Genomic DNA, 20,660 nt, shown 5'->3' on the forward strand with positions numbered 1-20,660 from the left:
AACTTTGTGATAAAACAACGCAACTTAATTATATTTGAAAATATTTAAAGAAAAATACAGTCAGAAATTAGAAATTTTGTTATCTAACCTCTCTATCACTCTTGCATATTCGAGCGATAAAGAGGCAAATAGCTGAGTTTCGATTTTCGCACTTCCCGATAGGCCCCTTTGTAAACAAACCGCCTTGATGTGTCTATGTCAAATTATTAATTGTCTGTGAAAACTTGTTAAAAAAAAGTTTAAAACAAAGGCGTAGGCAAAGAGTAGTATAATATGTATATAGCTGGTCAACCAAATCTTGTCAGTAAAAAAAGGCACGAAATTCAAATCTTCCATGGGACGATATCCCTTCGCGCCTACATTTTTCAAAATTGCCGCCTTTTTCTACTGTCAAGATCTGGTTGACCAAGTATACCTATATAGCGCTGGCGGTACACCGAGAAATTCAGTAAAATGCTGCAAATGATGTTAAAGGTATGAAAATCGGTACGATTGATCTGTAGAACATTTGAAACAATTTGACCCGAAGCACCAACAAATAACAAAAAAAACGAGAGGAGTTATGACGTCATCTTTTTTTGTAAGGAATAAAAAAATATTGTTTAAAAACCTATCGTGTTTGGTATTAAACGAAAGGGCTTTCTGAGCCGATTCCAAACATATATCACATCATTACATTTCAGTATTTTTTTTTAATTATAATATAAATAATTTTCAAAACATACCAATTAAGTTTGGGTTTCTCCAGATACAATACGGTAAATTTTTTTTTTGTAAAATATACCTCTAATCTTATACCTAATATCCTCATATCTAACCCTAATAAAGCAATTTTGAAATTATATACATTTAGGTTTTTTTTTATTTTTCAATTTTACATAGTGTGATCTATGAATCTCTCAATTAAATATTTAAAAAGAAAGCATAAAATTAATATATAACGGTTTTTTTTTCAGAAAGTCGCTTATATCTCGGAATCTATAAGTCGTAGTAAAAATTGTCTATGTAATAATTAAGAAAGAATTAACCGAAAAAACTCACCTTTAACGTCCCCCCTTTCCCGAGTTCTCCACCCCCCACTCATCAGAACTTTTTCTTACTTAAAGCTTAGATATTACCAAAGGAACATGTAATAGTATTTTATGCAACTGTTGTTTAAGAGAGGTCAAAAAAGGCGAGTGGCGTGAGTAACAATAACAACAAACAACAACCGAAAATTGTTAATAAAGACGCCACTAGTATTTTTTGACTCAGTTAAACAACGTTGCATACAATACTTTTTCTACGACCAAGCACTTACTTTGAAATGCAATGAAATAATAATAAAAATGGATGATGATGATTGTTTCATGTCCTAATGTGATAGGTTGTTCAGTGCGTGGGATTCTTAAAGGGAACGAAAATTTGATTATTTTTGCGCTACGACGCACGGTTTAGGAGATACAGCATTATAAAGTTTTTTTTTGTGTTTTTTAATCTCTTTTTTGTGTTTTTTTTTTTAATATTAATTAGGGTTTCTTACAGAGGAATGAACATTTTAATATTTTTGCGCTACGACGCACGGTTTAGAAGATACAACCCTATAAAAAAATCTTTATTTTTTGTTTTTTGTGTTTTCTAAATATTACTTAGGAGTTTCAAAGGGGAACGAAAATTTGATTATTTTTGTGCTACGACGCACGGTTTAGGAGATACAGCCCTATAAAGATGAAAATAATCGTACCATTAACCAAAACATGTATATGGTTTACTCATCTGTCAGAAATGACAATTAAAATTAGATTGGAAACAATGTATTCCATACAATATTTTTTAAGTGGTGATTAAACGAAGTATCGTAAAAGTGCCAAAAAGATACTGCGTGTATGCACAAATATTTTTTTGGGGAATAGACTAAAGACTTGTGTTGATAACTATAAGTTAGGGGTTTAAAGGTGTGTGCACGACCCTTTAAATTACAAATAAAAGTACGGGAGTAGAAAAAGCAAGTTTCAATACTCTTATTTTACCCGAATGACATTATTACTCGTATTGAGTAATTCGGCAGGGCTATTATTACACTTTGTAAAATTGAAAAATTAAAAAAAAAACCTAAATGTAAATAATTTCAAAATTGCTTTATTAGGGTTAGATATGAGGATATTAGGGATAATTTGAGGTATATTTTACAAAAAAAAATTATGGTATTGTATCTGGAGAAGCCCAAACTTGGTATGTTTTGAAAACTATTTTTATTATAATTTAAACAAAATGACTGAAATGTAACTATGTGATATATTTTTAGCATTGGCTCAGAAAGCCCTTTCGTTTAATACTATACACGATAGGTTTCTAAACATTTTTTTTTATTTCATACAAAAAAACATGACGTCATAACTCCTCTCGTTTTTTTTTATTTGTTGGCGCTTCGGGTCAAATTGTCCTAAAGATCAATCGTACCGATTTTCAGACCTTTAACACCATTTGCAGCATTTTACTGATTTTCGCGGTGTACCGCCAGCGCTAGAAGTGGGCAGCAAAGAGTAGTATAATATATAGGACAGTCGGCAGTCAACGTTTGTTCCTAATAAATATAACATTGATGAATCAAGGCGGTTTGTTTAAAGAGGGCCTGCCGCGAAACCAATTTCGTTATCTGCCACCATTAAATTTCGCTCGTATATGCAAGAGTGATAGAGAGGCAGATAACGAAATTTCCCCCACCCCCCTTTGGATGGTTCTTGTTTGAGTTATAATGTCACTGTATTGAGGACTCAACCTTTTCATTTTTAAAGTGTTTTTATATCGACATGACACTGGCTACTGTAGTAAATGCCAAAAAAGAAAAAAAAACGCTGTCATAGTAACGAAAATAATAAACACGTCAATCGAAATAAACAACGTAATATCCAAGAAATTTTGCAAAATAGTATATGATAAATATGTAAAACATCATTAATTATCGAATTAAGATTACATACAACTTTGTGTAAAAAAATTGAGGCAATTATACAGCCCGATTATACGGGTTACACTTTGAAAAAGATGATTATCTTGGAAAGAAGAGTAAATATACATAGGTGAACATAATGGTGAACAAAGGTATAGTAAAATAGGTAGGGGCATAATTCAGGGTTTGCTTGTCTGGTCCACGCATGCTGTACCTATCACGACCACGGCACGGCCGTCTCCTGCTAACTTTTCGCTATAATAGTAAAATCATAGGTCTAATACCTATGATTTTAATATTATAGCGAACAATATTTCATGTTCATGATCTCGAATTTAAGACTTTAGCTTAGATTTATGGCGTGCGGCCTAGCGCGCGTTGCCTCTATGAGGAGCTGTCAAAGCGCTTTATATCTGTATGCTTTTGCGGATGCGGATCAGCATTCTTATCCAGCGGGGCAAGCGGCCAGCCTGCAGAAGGGCACCCTACCGCACTTGGTAGGTCACTACACTCACTACCAGGATTTAGGGCTAATAATTTATTTATAAGTTTTTAATACCTTTAAACGAGCAATTCTTGTATATTTATTTATTTATTTATATGTATATATATATTTCGGGGATCTCGGGAACGGCTCTAAACGGATTTAGATGAAATTTGCTATATGGAGGTTTATGGGGGCGCAAAATCGATCTAGCTAGGTTTTATCTCTGGGAAAACGCGCATTTTTGGGTTATTATATGTTTCCAGAGCAAAACTCGGTCTCCCAGACATTAAGTTTTTAATTTAAGTGTTTTTATCATGTTTCATATTTAAACTTACAGATGTGAATCACCAGCAGAGTTTTTGGAGAGGTGTGGTTTTCTTATTTCCTGTTACCAACCTGAAACACCATATCTACCTAAATATCAGAAAATAATAAAGTGAAGAAAATTAAATAAAGTTGAATGCTTAAAAACTTTAATGTTTTATTAAAATTAAATGAAAAAAAATGTGTAAACTGAAATAGATCAAATTTTTTTATTTGTAGTTGAATAACATATATGTATTCCATTTGTTGCCCGTGGTCCTACCGCGTAGTCCTACTGGTAGTACCACGGGCAATTTTTTTTGTCCGTGGTTCTATCAGTAGGACTATAGGCAAGTAAAATGATCTGTAGTTCAACTAGTAGTACCACGGGCTTTTTTTCATGTCCGTAGTTCTATCAGTAGGACTACGACCAAATTGCGTTGCCCTTGGTTCCACTAGAAGTGATAGCATTTTAAATTTTAAATTAAATTAAATTTAAAAAAGTAATAAAAATAACCTATCTCTATACTACTCGCTTTGGAAATATTACCGCAACCGCTATCGAATGCAATGCCGTGCTATGTAAGCACATAGAGGCCTTACCGGGAACGGTTAACGATATTTCCTGTCCCTTTCGCACTGCAAAAAACATCATAAGTGCGAAAAGGACAGGAAACATCGTTCGCGGTAACGCCTCTGGGACCGCAGAACCAGCTACATGTCACCATATTGACATTGACTGTACTATACAATTAGTAGGACCAATTCCCATACATAATTATGATTTTCTTTTTACAGTTCTACCGGTAGATCCACGGACAAAAAAAAATTACCCGTGGTACTACCAGTAGGACTACGCGGTAGGACCACGGGCAACAAATGATTTAATCTCCTTTAATTAAAAATCATCTCTGAGTAGATACATATTAAACAATAGGTACTTTTAGGTCTTGGTAGTAATGTTAGGTCTTATGACCTAACATTACCTTAGGTATTTGACTATATTACTTACCAAGACCGGAGCCTGACCTGTCAGTCACCAACTATTTTGATGCTCTTTGTAGGTAGCATCAAAATAGTTGGTGACTGACAAAGTTACCAAGTTACTAAGGTAGTAGGTACCTATATAGTAGGTAGCAGTAGCGCAATATTTAGTCAAAATATTTTGACTAATTTAGATTATTTTTATGCCAAAAAAGTAATACAAGCTATTCATGTTCCACTTAGTAATAAAATACGGACTTTTCTGAATATGTGGTTCACGAAATGTGTTAAGGTACAACTTGTGGTTTATTAACGTGGTTTAGAAATAGGGCAGCTTGAGTTGAGAGAGGTGATGAGTAAATTGTTTCATTTTTTTACAATTTTGAGCGTTTATAGGAGAATGTGTGGAGCAAGCATTATTTGACGTGTAGGTGTGGGTTCAACAAAAAGATCGCTTGTCAATAAGGCATTCTTGCTGTTAAAATTCAATTATTAATAGCCTTTATCGACCATCAGCAATGTAGTCCCTTTTTGATTGATGGAAATTGTCACGTAAGTTCCACTACTCGCCGCCGCATCGCCTACAGCGCATTCGTTAGTCTATCGCTCACAAGATGTCATTAATTCATGTAAACTTACGTACTGAAAAAAAAAAGTTTTACTCTTTGCTATAAATTACCCTTTCGCACGTCAAAAACTCCAAGATGGAGCCGAAGGTCATAGAGAAAAAAGTCTACATTTGGAATCATTACTTGTCAAAATTTGACATTAGCAATCCACAGTTAGGTGACAACCAAACCAAACCATTATAAACCTTAAAGTAATAATAAAACAGAGTTGTTTTTTGTTAAATTATTGTTTGTACCAAATGAACTTCAGCACTTGATGAACTTCAAATGAACTTCAACAGTTGAATTTCAAATGACGCGAAATTTGACAGTTGCACATGTCGAATAGGGGCCCAGTAACACATAATTTTACGTTAGCATAGTAACCAAACTATAACGTTACATAATGTCGGAATATTTTAAAACGTGACCGTGAGAATGACAAATTTTAATATGTATCTATCTCTAATGCTTGATATTTATAAATTATTAGTTCGAGCTCAATATCAAACGAATGTAATTATAATAGCACCAAAAAAGGCACACAAGGAGTTAAGACATTTTCGTTTTTAGCTCAAGAGTTTAAAAATAATTTACACGAATAAAAGGATAGTATAAACCCTTTAACGCGCATAAGGGTTTCAGAAATTACGCAAAATTGAGCGTAAGCAATTATTACGCAAAATTGAGCTAAGAACGTACGCTATATTTTCTTATTGCTCAAATAAGTGTGTGATTATACTGATTATGATCAACTCATTTAGTGTTTTTCCTAAAAAGCTCTTATCGTCAAGAATATGTAAAACGCTTATAACTCTTTCATTTTATCTGGTCGTTAAAGTCTTGGGAGCGAAAACATTACATTGCATGTTAGTAACCGCAATTAACTCAGAACTAAAACGACTAAAATATTTTTTATTTGCCACGCAATTATGAACCTAATTGCAAGGAGTTTATAACTTAGATTAGTCTGAATCTCTGATTAGACTTGTCTCACGTTAGCTCATGAAAATGAAATGTGGCTTTGTTTCTAAAAGGTATACCTTTAAGTTAAAGTTTATGCGCAGTTGAGCCGTTTTTGAGCTGAGTGCTATAATTATGCATACTCGTACACATACAAGTTACGGGTTAGGCTGAATATTACTAAATATAAGGATGTTACATAATATTTACGTAACGTCAAGGTATTCTGGTGTCTGTGTTGGAATTATAAATGTATTTATGGTTTAGTGATTGACGAATGATAGATAAGATATTAAGATCGAGACAAATTGCGACACCTCGTTTAGAGTTAAATAATTGAAGCAATACACAACAAGATAATCTTTAAACTTAGGTAAGTATTTGGTTCATAATTAAAAAATGTGTAAGTAGTTTTAACTGAGTATTTATTTTGTCCAAGTATTAAATAATATTAAAAAAATAGATCACCAAGATATAATAATTTTGTGCTTGATATTACGAAAATTTGAGACAAATTAGGGCGAACAATTGTTTTAAAATTCTTTGAATTTTTTTAAAAAGGTCGAAGGTAAATCGGGAAGGATGAAAAAAAATGAAATGAAAAAGAGAGTTTGCGAAAAGATTTTTAAGCATTATGTGACGTATATTTTATTCACTTGCCTTTATATTAAGTGTAGTTAAGTAATTTAAGTAAAAAAATGCAAAATATTTTTTACCTGCTAGTTATATTTACATGCGTAGTAAAGTAAATATAATGTACTTACTTACTTAAGTCATTCTAAAAACAGTGTAATTCATTTTAAATTCAAATCATAATGAGTCGTCATGCTAGACATAAACAAAGTAACGGAGTTACGTATTTGCAAATGCAATTTGCTTAATTCATATTACATGATCACAGTAATCAGAGGTAACTGCCTTGTTTATGTTTTTAGCACCAATTGTGTGAGTGACTGCCGTATTCGAACTTCAAGATATTCACAAGAGACGACACGTACTAGATCCATTCTAGATACGTTATAGTTTAGATTTCAACTAGTTCCCTTTTGCAGCGCAATTCGGGCAACCAATGTCACTTTTACGTTAGATAGAGTTAGATATCTATTAGATGTGAATTGGATCTCTAAATCATATTATCTTGTGGAAATCGTTCAAGAGTATCTCCAGAATCGCGCGTCAAATTTGACAGGTTAGATCTTAAACATATCGTTATCGTATCTTGGTGATGTCTAAAAGATATCTAATAGATGTATATTTCAAAATCCGAATCGGGCCCTGATATGGGTGGGATGGGATGGGGAGGTAATGAAAATTATGAGACAGAAAATAAGCAAGATAATGTAATATCAGACCTCAGACCTGGTCTTTGACGGAAGCTCAGAAGTTTAAACTCGGGGTTTGCCAGAGAGCTATGGAGCGCAGCATATTAGGTGTAAAATTAAGGGATCGAGTCCGAAACACCACGCTGCGCTCTAAGACTCGAATAATAGACGTAGCTCGGAAAGCGGCTAAGTTAAAATGGGACTGGGCTGGTCATGTCTGCCGAATGCCGGACGACTTGTGGGCCAAGTTAACCACAGAGTGGGAGCCCCACGAGTCTAACCGGGGAGCCGGCAGGCCTCGTCGGCGATGGCGGGATGGCCTGGACTCCTTCTTGAGAGGCTGGCCAGATGTAGCACTGAACAGGGACGACTGGAAGGAGAGGGGGGAGGCCTTTGCCCAGCAGTGGGACACAGTGGGCTCTGTATAATAATATAATAATGTAATATTTAAAATACTAAGCAACCAGGTCAAGTTATTCCATGTGAATTATTTTGTGTCCAAAAGAGATTTCAGAATTTTTACGTTGCCTTTTCTAGGTTCCTATTATAAATCATCATGGTATCACACCACCCTATTACGTTCTTCATGATACTTCTTAATTTGATATATCACATGTGTACTGACATACATACTGGGATCTTTATTATGTGTAATCATTTATTTATTTATTTAAACTTTATTGCACAAAAGAAAAACTTATCGTACAAAAGGCGGACTTAATGCCAAAAGCATTCTCTACCAGTCAACCTTAAGACAAAGCAGAGAGACCATTCCGCTTCTTTTAGTAATTTCCATGATCGTTATTCCTGAAAATACTTAGGTACTACTCCATCGTTAATTCATTCATTAATTCGCTTCATTTCATTTTCATTTCTTCCGTTGTTTCCGTAGTTACCTACTTGTACCTCAAATTTAGTCCCGCGCATCACATTTAACACATTTCGAATATAAAATCACACCACTAGTATAATTTACGAATTTTACTCTAATGATTTTCGGTAGAATTTCGGTTCGACACACATCAAATTTTGCTTAGTCATGCAATATCATCAAACCAAATATTGATTTCATCGGTATAATTTTCCAAATTATCAAGAGTTGCATTCGTAAGCGACATTCATCATCATCATCATCATAACAGCCATTTATCGCCCACTGCTGAGCATATAGGCCTCTGTACTAGTACGTCACTTGTCTCGGTCGTGAGCTAATCTCATCCAGAAGTGACCCGCAATCTTACGGATGTCTTCCACGTAACGAGCCAACGGACGCCAGGCGCTTCTGTGATCCGACATTCAGCGACATTCAGGTCACTTAAAGTATACTAAGTCACTAAGACTTACCTGATGTAGGGTATGTTGGCGGGGATGTGGTACTTGGAACCAGGGTCGAAGTCCAGCTCGGAGCGGAGGACTGGCGGCTTGATGCCCTGGTACTGCTCCCTGTGGCAAGAGGTCTTCATTAACATCTGTCTTATCACTTCACTTCCTGACATCATCTAATTCTAATTCATCATAATTAACTTTTGAATCTGTCTACACATTGTCCTAAATATTAGTAAGTATGATTAGAACTATCGATATTATGATCGAGAGTCTTTATTTCCCAGTGCTGCTGTTGCCCAACCAACGCCAAGACACAAGACCTCCTCGGCTATTTAGAGTCCTCCCGATTTTGAGATTTTTTGTCCACCTTTTTAAAAATGAGGAGCACCAACAAGTCTGTCATCATTATTGACATACGCATGTCATGGTAGTTAAATCATCTTCATTAAATCATTCAAACTGCAATCATATTGAAACTTTGCTTTTACATACATGAGCGTTTTCCAAAAAAAGTGTACATTTCATTCATGTCTTCAAAATATTGACTTCTTGGGCTCATTTTACTCAGAATCATTTGTACATTCACGTCTCATACATGAAAAAATGTGTCCCAAAATTTTGTATGAAAAAATTTTTTTCCAGTGCGTCACGTTCATACAAATAAAAAAAAAATCATACAAGAATGTGACGATCTGGAAAGGAATTTTTTGGACACATTTTTTTATGTATGAGGCGTGAATGTACAAATGATTCCGAGTAAAATGAGCCCAAGAAGTCAATATTTTGAAGACATGAATGAAATGTACACTTTTTTTGGAAAACGCTCACATTGCATTACATTCACAGACTTAAATATACCAATTACATTCCATATATGGGGTAACATGTTCACATTTCATAATTATTTGGTATCGTATACATAGTACAAACATAATACTAAGCAACTAGTAGAAGTCTTAATTAGGTGCTTACATCGCTAGTTTCAGGCAAAGTGATTCCGAAACATATAATATTTCCACCAAACCATATTAAGCTATCAATCAAATCAGATAACTAGATAATTAAATACTTCATCTGTACGTTCGATTTCACAAACAACTTTACACGCCAACGTTCCAAAATTATTATCAGTGTCTTAAAGGCGTGTAAATATTTTTGGAAAGTTGGACTGTACAACTACATCAATCTTTATTGAAATACTTGGCTGACCTACAATCGCGCCGATTAATTGTTTGAAGCATTCAGGCATACACATTATGACCATTATGTCATAATGATGAGTTTAGTATGGACTATGTTAACCAATTCAGTAAATTTTTAGCACAGGACGCGCGCTTGACTACATTAATTTAATGTTTTTTTTTTTAATTATAAGACTAAGATTCTGAACCACTGTAACTGTAATACTTTTGTATTCACGTTTGTAGTTAAATCACCAAAAAATCAAAGCTTGTTAGTTAAAAAAATACCTACTTACGAGGGGTATTCAAAATATTCTCGGTATGAGAATGAAAACAAACAAGTACGAAAAGTTTGATATTTTTATTTTTCAATATACTCCCCCCCTATGTTCATACACTTAAAAGATCGATCAATTATTTTTTTTAATCCCTCGTAAAAATATTTTTTATCTTTCGTGTAAAAATGCTCCTCCACTGCCGCCTTCAATGCTTCATCGTCAGAAAAATTATTTCCACGCAGATCCTTTTTAAGATTGGGGAGCAAAAAGAAGTCGCTGGGGGCTAAGTCCGGACTATACGGTGGGTGAGTAACAGTTTTAAACCCACGTTCAACAATAGCTGCCTTGGCAATATGAGCAGTATGGACGGGGGCGTTGTCATGCAGAAGCAGAATACCTTTGGTTAACTTTCCTCGCCTCTTTTCTTTAATTACATCCTTTAATTGACGTAGAATGTTAGCGTAGTACTGTCCTGTGATATTTACACCTTTTTCTTTATAATCGATTAGTAATACTCCTTCACAATCCCAAAATATCGTGGCCATGACCTTGCCAGCTGAAGGGATGACCTTCAACTTCTTGGGATGAGCTGAACCCTTAATGTGCCACTGCATGGACTCTTGTTTACTCTCTGGGTCATAATGATGAACCCAGGTTTCATCTCCAGTAACTATTCTTTGCAGCACCTCATCAGGATTTTCACCGCACAGGTCAATAAAATTGGAACAACAAGCTACACGCATGTCTTTTTGAAGCCGAGTCAGCATTCGCGGAACCCATCTTGCACTTACTTTTGACATATTAAGATGGTCATGTATAATATCATGTACGGTACCAATAGAGAGATTGGTTACTTGTGCTATAGATTTTACCTTCACTCGACCATCTTCCAATATAAGTTTTTCCACTTTATCAATATTTTCTTGTGAAGTAGCTACTACAGGCCGGCCAGGTCTAGGGTCATCTTCAATACTCTCCCTTCCGCGTTTAAACTCGCTTGACCACTTTTGAATGGTAGATAAAGAAGGAGCAGACTCACGGTAAACACAATCCATTTCCTCTTTTATGGTTTTTTGATTTTTACCCTGTTTTGTCAAGAATTTTATCACGCATCGATGTTCTAATTTAGTTAACATTGTCAATTCGCACAGGATGTTCATGTTTGTTCAGCAATTGCAGAAAAACAAAAGACTATCTCGGTTCGAATTATACTTTTTTTTAATGTCAATGAATAAACCTTAGCGGCCAGTAACGAAAGAAATTTTAGAAGAGGTCGTAAGATATCAATACCGAGAATATTTTGAACGCCCCTCGTATGTAACAAAAAAAACACTAAGTGTTGTAAAAATTTAAATTCACTTTTGTTCATTTGTAATTTTGTATGTAAATACGAGTAAAAAGTAATAAAAAGCGGCCAAGTGCGAGTCGGACTCGCCCATGAAGGGTTCCGTATTCAGGGGATTTATGACGTATTAAAAAAAAACTACTTACTAGATCTCGTTCAAACCAATTTTCGGTGGAAGTTTGCATGGTAATGTACATCATATATTTTTTTTAGTTTTATCATTCTCTTATTTTAGAAGTTACATGGGGGGGGGACACACATTTTACCACTTTGGAAGTGTCTCTCGCGCAAACTATTCAGTTTAGAAAAAAATGATATTAGAAACCTCAATATCATTTTTGAAGACCATAAATACCCATCCATAAATACCCCACACGTATGGGTTTGATGAAAAATTTTTTTTTGAGTTTCAGTTCACAGTATGGGGAACCCCCAAAATTTATTGTTTTTTTTTTTCTATTTTTGTGTGAAAATCTTAATGCGTTTCACAGAATACATCTACTTACCAAGTTTCAACAGTATAGTTCTTATAGTTTCGGAATAAAGTGGCTGTGACATACGGACGGACAGACAGACGGACAGACGGACGGACAGACAGACAGACATGACGAATCTATAAGGGTTCCGTTTTTTGCCATTTGGCTACGGAACCCTAAAAATGAGGTCCTGCTGGTAAGTTACTTATACTACAATAAATAATAGGTACAATTGTTATATTTTTAATTATTTTCAAAATGATTCCCCAGTGATAATTAATGAAAAACTATGCATAAGACCGCCCCGTTTACTAAAGTAACATGTGGTCACCCCATCTCTTATGCGTGGTTATCCAACGGATTATGATTTAAATGGCTACCCAGGCCTCGGGGCCCATCCATTTACCTCAACGTGATTGCTACGTGAGCGCTGCGTGGGTGATTTACCCTATACTTTTTACTATTACGTTTGATCGCCGCTATGATGATTGAGTTTGTAATGTTTTCAATTTTAGTACAATATTACTACAGTTTAGTGTGGAAGGTACTCTCTATCCAGAGTAACGATTTTGTATAACTTGGGCTTGTTAAATCTGCCAAAATGGTTACGGAGTGGAACCCGGTATATATAATTATATTATATTGTATTAAATCAGAAACGTCTGCTAACGATGACACAATGTTCTGAAATGGGGTGCAGGCAGACCAAAAAATAGATGGTGGGATAACTAGGACGCATTCTACATGAAATAGTGGGAAAATAAAAGCTTACGGCTCGGCCACGACATTGAGCGACTTGGGACGGCGGCAGCGACAACCATAGGTGGAAACGAAAGGTCCGATCGCTGTGTCTTGCTCCAACGTATGGTTATCGCTGCCGCCGTCGCAAGTCGCTCAATGTCGTGGCCGAGCCGTTAGCTCAGCGGCGGGACCCTAAAATTGGCTATGTACGAATTGTGTGGTGGGAGAATCGGAAGCACGGCATTGGGAAAACGGAAATTATCTTGAGACGATACTTATGCATTTGACAGACGTACACAACAACACATGCAGATATCTAAAGTACCAGTTCTGTTACATACCCATCAGACGGCCAAAAAGTGCAAGCTTTTGCCCAAGGAGACGCTAAAATCATCTAAAAATGACACAAACCTTAGTCTCCACCAATGACAGTTATACTGCTCCTTCCTCACATCGCCCGTGAACACATCCCAGCGCCATCTATCCATCGACAACGCAAACGGCAGGAACGCCAGCTTGTCCATTGCCTGAGTGAAGAGATAGTTGGTGTCATGGGCCGTGTCGGCCACTGAGCGTTGCACGAGGCCTAAGGTCTGGAGGTGGCGGGGGGATGAGACGGAGAGGGCGATGGCCTCGCCTACGGCCTCGTGGAAACCTGTGGAAGAAAATTCCATGTAAATACATATCCCATCAAAAACATTATATGTAAAAAGATGCAATTATCGCAACGCAATTCTTTTACTACAGAAAAACTTTGAGATGTAATGTCAAACCGAGTCAGTTATTTTAGTCAGTGTCAGGGGGTGTTAAAACCGTATCAATAAGATAATAATATCTTGATTTTTTAATACGTATAATGACTATACTAGCCAAATGACAAAACACGTTGAAAAAAAATACCTAAGAATAAATCGCTAACCAAACTGTAAGCTAATCTACATTTACGATTTGTTATAGTTTCTCGAAAGGATTTAAGTAAATCAAATTAAAAACCACACATTACTTTTTCTATAAAACCACTAGGTAGGTTAAAGCCCTTAACCAAACACACATTACACAGGCCGAACAAACGTGACATTACACAACATTTCGTAAGTAAACTTTTAAGATAACAAATGAAACAATAAGATTGCCACCATTGTATTAACGCACGGTTGCTGTCACAGTCTAGTTGCATCAATTAGTTTAAGGACGCGAATCCGTTTCATTCTCAAAAACTAACGCTCTTATTTTCTACACTGTGTAATCAACTTTATACGCGTGATTATAGGGCTTGTTTTAGATATACCGATATACCGTGGCTATTTTGGCATATGGCGTGATAAAAAAATGTGAACGCGCATGTGATAAAAAAAACGTCACTTTTTAAGAGGAGGCTAGTGCAAAATTGTAGGTATTATCTTGAATTTTGACACGTGTCAATAAAGGGAAAATCCCATGAAAAAAATAATGCGGAAACTAGACTATACTTGCAAGAGCACACTCCAAGCAAAACCTTAAAAGGAAAATGTGGGTCGATAGAAAAAAATCACGAACATTAGACATGTTAATTTTCTTTTTTTTTCAGTTGTATATCGTTGCATAACCTAGCAGTATCATTTTAATATAAATAAAATAGCTAGTGATATAGCGGAGGGTTAATTCTGATTCTGACGAGCAAAATTTTAAACTACACTAAATATGTAGGTATGTGTCATTATCACGCTGTCACGTACGATATCCGTAGAAATGTATAGTTCAAATCCAAATATAGACAGAGAAAGTTCTAAGACAGATATTAAGACATTTATTTAATGCAGGGATACAAGTAATCGTTAAGTTTCATATATACGTAGGTGTATACAAATGTCACTTTTACTATTATACCATTGCCATCCGTAATATCAACTGATACATTATAAACCTTATTCTAACGGCATTAGGTCCATTGGTGGGCAGTTCAAAGTGTTCATTAAAACGTGTGTGTTGAAGCAAAGTTCAAGTCTCGCCCAAGATAATGAATTTTTCCACTTTTAAATTATATTCAAAGATTAATCATCGTTCGCAGACGTTAATTTACAGTCAGGGTACCGTAAAATGGGGTGAGTAGGCGCAAAACTGACATTCAAACCTCGGTAACATTTTATTTTTACATATGCAAACTGAATGGTGTATATAATAAGTGTTCCGGACGTTTGTATTTTAGTTTTTATTTTATTTTGGGTAGTTCCATTTCATAACTTTGACGATAAACAGGAAAACCCACCTCACCTAGTCCCTCGTATTTGGCGTGAGTTGGGTTTTCATACAAAGGTGATTTTGGAAGATTGTTGGATCGTTTTTTTTTATTATGAGTATTACTATAGCTCCATTTTAAATTGGAATACATTATTTTTGTAGCAGTAGCCTCATCTCACCCCCCTTTCATTCCTTCTCTCCCCATTCATAACCCAACTCTCCCCGCGAACCCTACTCACCCCATTTTACGGTACGTTCGAAAAGGCCTGTATTTCCCGTAAGACGTGACCAAGAACTGTATTTCTTTAAATCGAACAGATAAATAGCTCACTAACCAGTTTCTACACTTTCTACTATCTCAGGATTACTGGAATTATATAACACTAGTAACCGTATTAGTTTCCGCGCCGGCCGCTTCCGCGCTTTCTCTGGCTTTGTTTACGTGCTTGAGATAATACGATAGGGTTTAAGATACAAGTATAAGGTGCGCATTGTTATTAGGTGTTTATGGGAAATACGAACTTGAGATAGTGTTAGTAGAAACTCGAGTCTTTTGAGTCTAAATTGAAGAACTCGACTTGTTTTTATGAGACTCAGAGCTTAAAAAACTTCTAAGTCCCGAGTCGAGTCCTTTATTGAGTCTTCTTTAAGCGCAACTCAAAAGGACTCGAGCCTCCGTATAAAGATTCAGTCAACAATTTTATAGGTTTTACCTAAATAACAGTAAAGGAAATAGGCGTTATTGTTGATTTGTGTTATTAGGTACGAGTACATCCATTAATTTTATGTAAAGGCAATGCATTTTCAAGTAATTTGTAAAAAAATATAAGTTCTCCGAAAAGGACTCGAGTCTCTACAAAAGACTGTCTGAAGTCGAGTCTTAAAGCAGAAGGACTCAAAGGACTCGAGTCTTAACCAACACTAACTTGATATACTTACTTGTATTTTATGTCTATGAGATGTGAACAGAATACTTATGTAATGATTCTACGCGCCGTGGTCATTACTAACTTGTTGTTTATCTTTATGCTGCTACAAATTTGCGGTTTTTGAACGCGTCTCAGAGGGCTTTTATGATTAGTTATGTGTGCAGATTTTTTTTTCTTAGCCCGTTACAGTGTCCCACTGCTGGGCAAAGGCCTCTCCCCTTGATCTCTACAACTCCCGTTGTTGTGCTATTTCCGGACAGTCACTGATAAAGGTGTCTATTGTCTAACAGCCATATTCGAACTTTAAGATACGTCAAATATTAGATGTCGAAACGATATGTCTCACCGGATGGTCTCATCGGAAGATCAGCGCTGGAAGTCGCCAGCAACATGCTGAGGTGAGACCATTTCGTGGCACTTTCTCCTTTTTTATGTTTCTCTGCTTGTATAATTTTCTTTTTTGTGTTTGTGCTCACGAATAAAAATATTTCTATTCTATTCTATAGGTATCGATTGGATACGTCTGTGTCAAACAAGTGTCAAAAGTGACGTTTTTGTTCAAATATGGCTGTAAGTCGTCCCGCCATCTCCGGCGCTTCGTTCTCTATGGAAAGCATCACGTGATCACCGGTCATTTGTCATAGAAAAGTAAGCGCCGGAAGCTCCGGCCCTGACCCGGCTCAGTCTAACGTGAGTCATCCTTAATATTATATAACAAATGAATGGCCACTGGATTATGTTTTGTATAGTTAGTTTCTTTTAAAACCCATTATAAAATATGAAATATAACTGCGAGTCCACACGCTATATCAATAATTATTACAAGCTCACATTTCACATTTCTTATAAAAACTTCAGTTTAATTACTGCCCTAATTAGTAAATAACGAGCATATACATTATACATAGGTAGCACTGAAAGTTTTTGGGATGGGCCACTCATAGACTAGGAATCCTCTAGACTGAGTTTAGAGCAATTATTTCATGAAACCGATGCTGCTAAAAATACGGGGGTGCGGGGGGACGAGGTGAGCGAATCCCGTGCCGTGATTGGTCCGTTCAGAGACACGGACCAATCACGGCACGGGATTGACTCGAAGATGGAGTAAAACTACCGTATGAGTGACAGAGGGGGTAGCGTTACTATGCTCAGTCTTGTCTGTGGGGCCACTTAATTATATACTTACCAAAGAATCTTGAAAAATCAATTTCAATAATTCGGAACCTCTTTATGACTAACAAAAACCTCCTAAGTCAATACCCTCTATAAGACGAAACCTCGCTAATACGAAATTTTTGGCGTTTCCCTTGAGATTCGTGATATCGAGATTCCACTGTACTAAGAAAATTGTAAATACTTTCAGCAGCAATCATCTGATGACTCAAAATCGCCATACTAAAAGGGCTTTGGGACTTTTGGGAGTATGAGCCTTTAGCGTTTCAGGGTGATTCTCCTATAATGAAAGTTTATACATTTGGTTAGAGTTTCAGCACGCAATATAATAAAGATGCCTACTCACTACCGTTTTCTCTATTCTAAAAACTTTCAGTTCGCCCCTCGTAAGTCTGTTTCTGTCATGAATCTGACAATATTTTAACAAAATACAGGTTCAGTCTTTTTTACTACGATCAGTTACGTTGCAGCCGCTATAATCACTGGATATACCGGTCTTTAGCTCTGATTGGTTGAGGTACCATGGCCCACACTGTTAACTGACAGTTCGTAAACCTTATTACAAAAGGCATAAGGTCCACCGATAGACAGTTAAGAGTGTTGCTGTTTGTATCTTGTCACATTCACTATTTGACACGATCGTACTACACAGTCTCAGGTCGGGCGTAGCCACAGACAAGACATCTCCAGACTGAGCATAGTAGCGCTACCCCCCTCTGCCAAAAATATACGGTAGTTTTATTCCATTTTCGAGTCAAAGTGTCTTTGTGTGACGTCCGTGTCTTTGAACGGACCAATCACGGCATGGGACTCGCTCACCTCGTCCCCCGCACCTCAGTATTTTTGGCAGCATCGGTTTCATGAAATAATTGCTCTAAACTCCGTCTAGAGGATTCCTAGTCTATGGGCATAGCTATGACTAAAATACATAAAATTCGGTAAAAATATTTTCCAGTGTCAATATCCAGAGAGGAAAATGAGGTCTAACTAGGTTGTTATGGAGAATAGATCGACCCCTTTCCTCTAAATTTTATAATGTCTGTATACGGCGCAATTCGGGAAATGATTTAGAGCTTCACTAGATATGAAATATTAAAGATATGTGACGTTCCACTGCAAAAGGTACCATTGCCCCGGCTGAATATTGGAGCGGCGTTAATAATAGCGTAAGCGCCAGCCGCCATAAGGTACCTTTTGCAGTGGAACGTCACATATTAACCTTTTAACCGCCGTAGACTAATATATAAGACACACGAAATCGGGCTCGTTTCGCCGCTGTCTGATAAATAAGACAAAACTTTGTGTAACTTCGTACCCCCCGGCGACACGAGCACGCTCGATGACGTATTCTATGGCGGTTAAAAGGTTAAACAACGAATAAAAAGATAAAATCGGGCCGCCATTAACGCTGTGTCAAAACACGGTTCAAAGTGGCCCGTTAAGTGGAGTGCCCTGAACTTGACCGCTTTTGCTCTACAAAAAACTAAGCTGGAAGTGACAGCGGTTACTAATTAATGATTTTTTCTACTCCCGTACTTTTATTTGTCATTTAAAGGGTCGTGCACACACCTTTAAAACCCTACCTAATAGTTGTCAAGACAAGTCTTTAGTCTATTTCCCTAAAAATAATTTGTGCTTACACGCAGTATCTTTTTGGCGATTTTACGATAGTTCGTATAATGACCACTTAAAAAATATTGAATGAAATACAGTGTTGCCAACCTTATTTTAAATGTCATCTCTGACAAATAAGTGAACCATAGACATGTTTTTTTTTTAATTTCATTCATTCATTCATTCATTCTTTTCCCGCCCGTACCCTCCATTTTTGCTACTTCTTGAATAAGAATATTTGTTTTTACAATTTTATTTCAAAGTAAGTGCTTAGTCGTAGAAAAAATATTGTATGCAACGTTGTTTAACTGAGTCAAAAAATACTCGTGGCGTCTTTATTAACAATTTTCGGCTTCGCCTCAAATTGTTACTCACGCCACTCGCGTTTTTTGATCTCTCTTAAACAACGGTTGCATAATAGTATTTTATAAAGACACCACGAGTATTTTTTGACTCAGTTAAACAACGTTGCATACAATACTTTTTCTACGACCAAACACTTACTTTGAAATAAAATTGTAAATTTAACAAATATTTTTCATGTCATCTAGTGGACTTCTACCTACGGTATCTACCTGTTTTTAGTGATTCTTGTGCTATTACTGATATTTCTTCAGGCGTAGACACTCACTTCATCCATTTTAACTTGAAAGACACTCTGTTTTAAAAACACAAAAGTTAAGTTTTCATTCGACATGCACAATAGTATTCATATTCAAGATTTACAATATTCAAGAAGTAGCAAAGAATGGAGGGTACGAGCGGGAAAAGAATGAATGAAATTAAAAAAAACATGTCTATGGTTCACTTATTTGTCAGATATGACATTCACACCCATAAGCGAGAGCGAGAAAGATATATTTCTTTCTCGCTCTCACTTATGGGTGCGACGAACCAAGGTCACATTGCGGTGCGACAGTGTGTTACGACTATAAGGTTGGCAACAATCTATTTTTTAAGTGGCCATTACACGAAGTATCGTAAAAGAGCCAAAAAGATACTGCGTGTATGCACAAATGCTTTTTTAGGGAATAGACTAAAGACTTGTCTTGACAACTTTAAGATAGGGTTTTAAAGATGTGTGCACGAACCTTTAAATGACAAATAAAAGTACGGGAGTAGAAAAAATACTATATTGATTGAGCGAAGCGAAAATCTTAGATTGAACCAGGGGCACAACTGTGAATTTTTTTTGGTCCCGATATTTCAGAAGACATCGTCATCGTCAATGCATTTGAACTATATTAACATTTATAATTATGAGTTCTGTACCCGTAGGTACCATGAATCACTGGTACCACAATCAACACTGACATATACGCCAACGTCTACGTAATTTACTTTCTATACAAATCTCCCTTGCACTTAGTACGAGCGAGATGCACAGAAAGTAAGTTATGTTCACGCTAGCTTTTATGTCAGTGCCAAAATGGTGGTAGCCTAGCCACACTGGTTTATAAAACGTATGTACGTACGTATAATGTGGCTGTACCTCCTTTGCTTTGCTGCCTTACTTACCCCCAGATCGTTTTAGACAGTTATTATGGTTTAATTTCTTTCAAGGTTTAAGGCTTTTTCGACTTACGTTCCAAATTAAAGAAAATAATTAAGCGGCACTTCCAGATCTGTACATCATTGGTCGGCGCGGGCGCAGCGAGATGCGCGACTCGCGAGTTGTGCAACGGTATCGTAATCGTTAGAGTATTAATTTCCGTGAACTTTCTATACTGCGGCCGACCGATTATGGTGCGTCAAACAGTTAACTATTTCAAGTGAAGTATCTT

General features: G+C 36.3%; 1 protein-coding gene across 1 annotated transcript in view; it reads right to left on the reverse strand.

Annotated features, from left to right (window-relative positions):
• The window catches only part of LOC134649375 (angiotensin-converting enzyme), a 265,129-nt gene that overhangs the window by 199,762 nt on the left and 44,707 nt on the right, over positions 1 to 20,660 (reverse strand). The window contains exons 8-9 of the mRNA XM_063504100.1: positions 13,355 to 13,598; positions 8,941 to 9,039 (exon numbers count right to left, since the gene is read on the reverse strand). Of these exons, the coding sequence (XP_063360170.1) occupies positions 8,941 to 9,039; positions 13,355 to 13,598 (343 nt within the window). The remainder of the gene's footprint in view (positions 1 to 8,940; positions 9,040 to 13,354; positions 13,599 to 20,660) is intronic.

This window comes from Cydia amplana, chromosome 7 (assembly GCF_948474715.1).
Source record: "Cydia amplana chromosome 7, ilCydAmpl1.1, whole genome shotgun sequence".
Classification (NCBI taxonomy): domain Eukaryota; kingdom Metazoa; phylum Arthropoda; class Insecta; order Lepidoptera; family Tortricidae; genus Cydia; species Cydia amplana.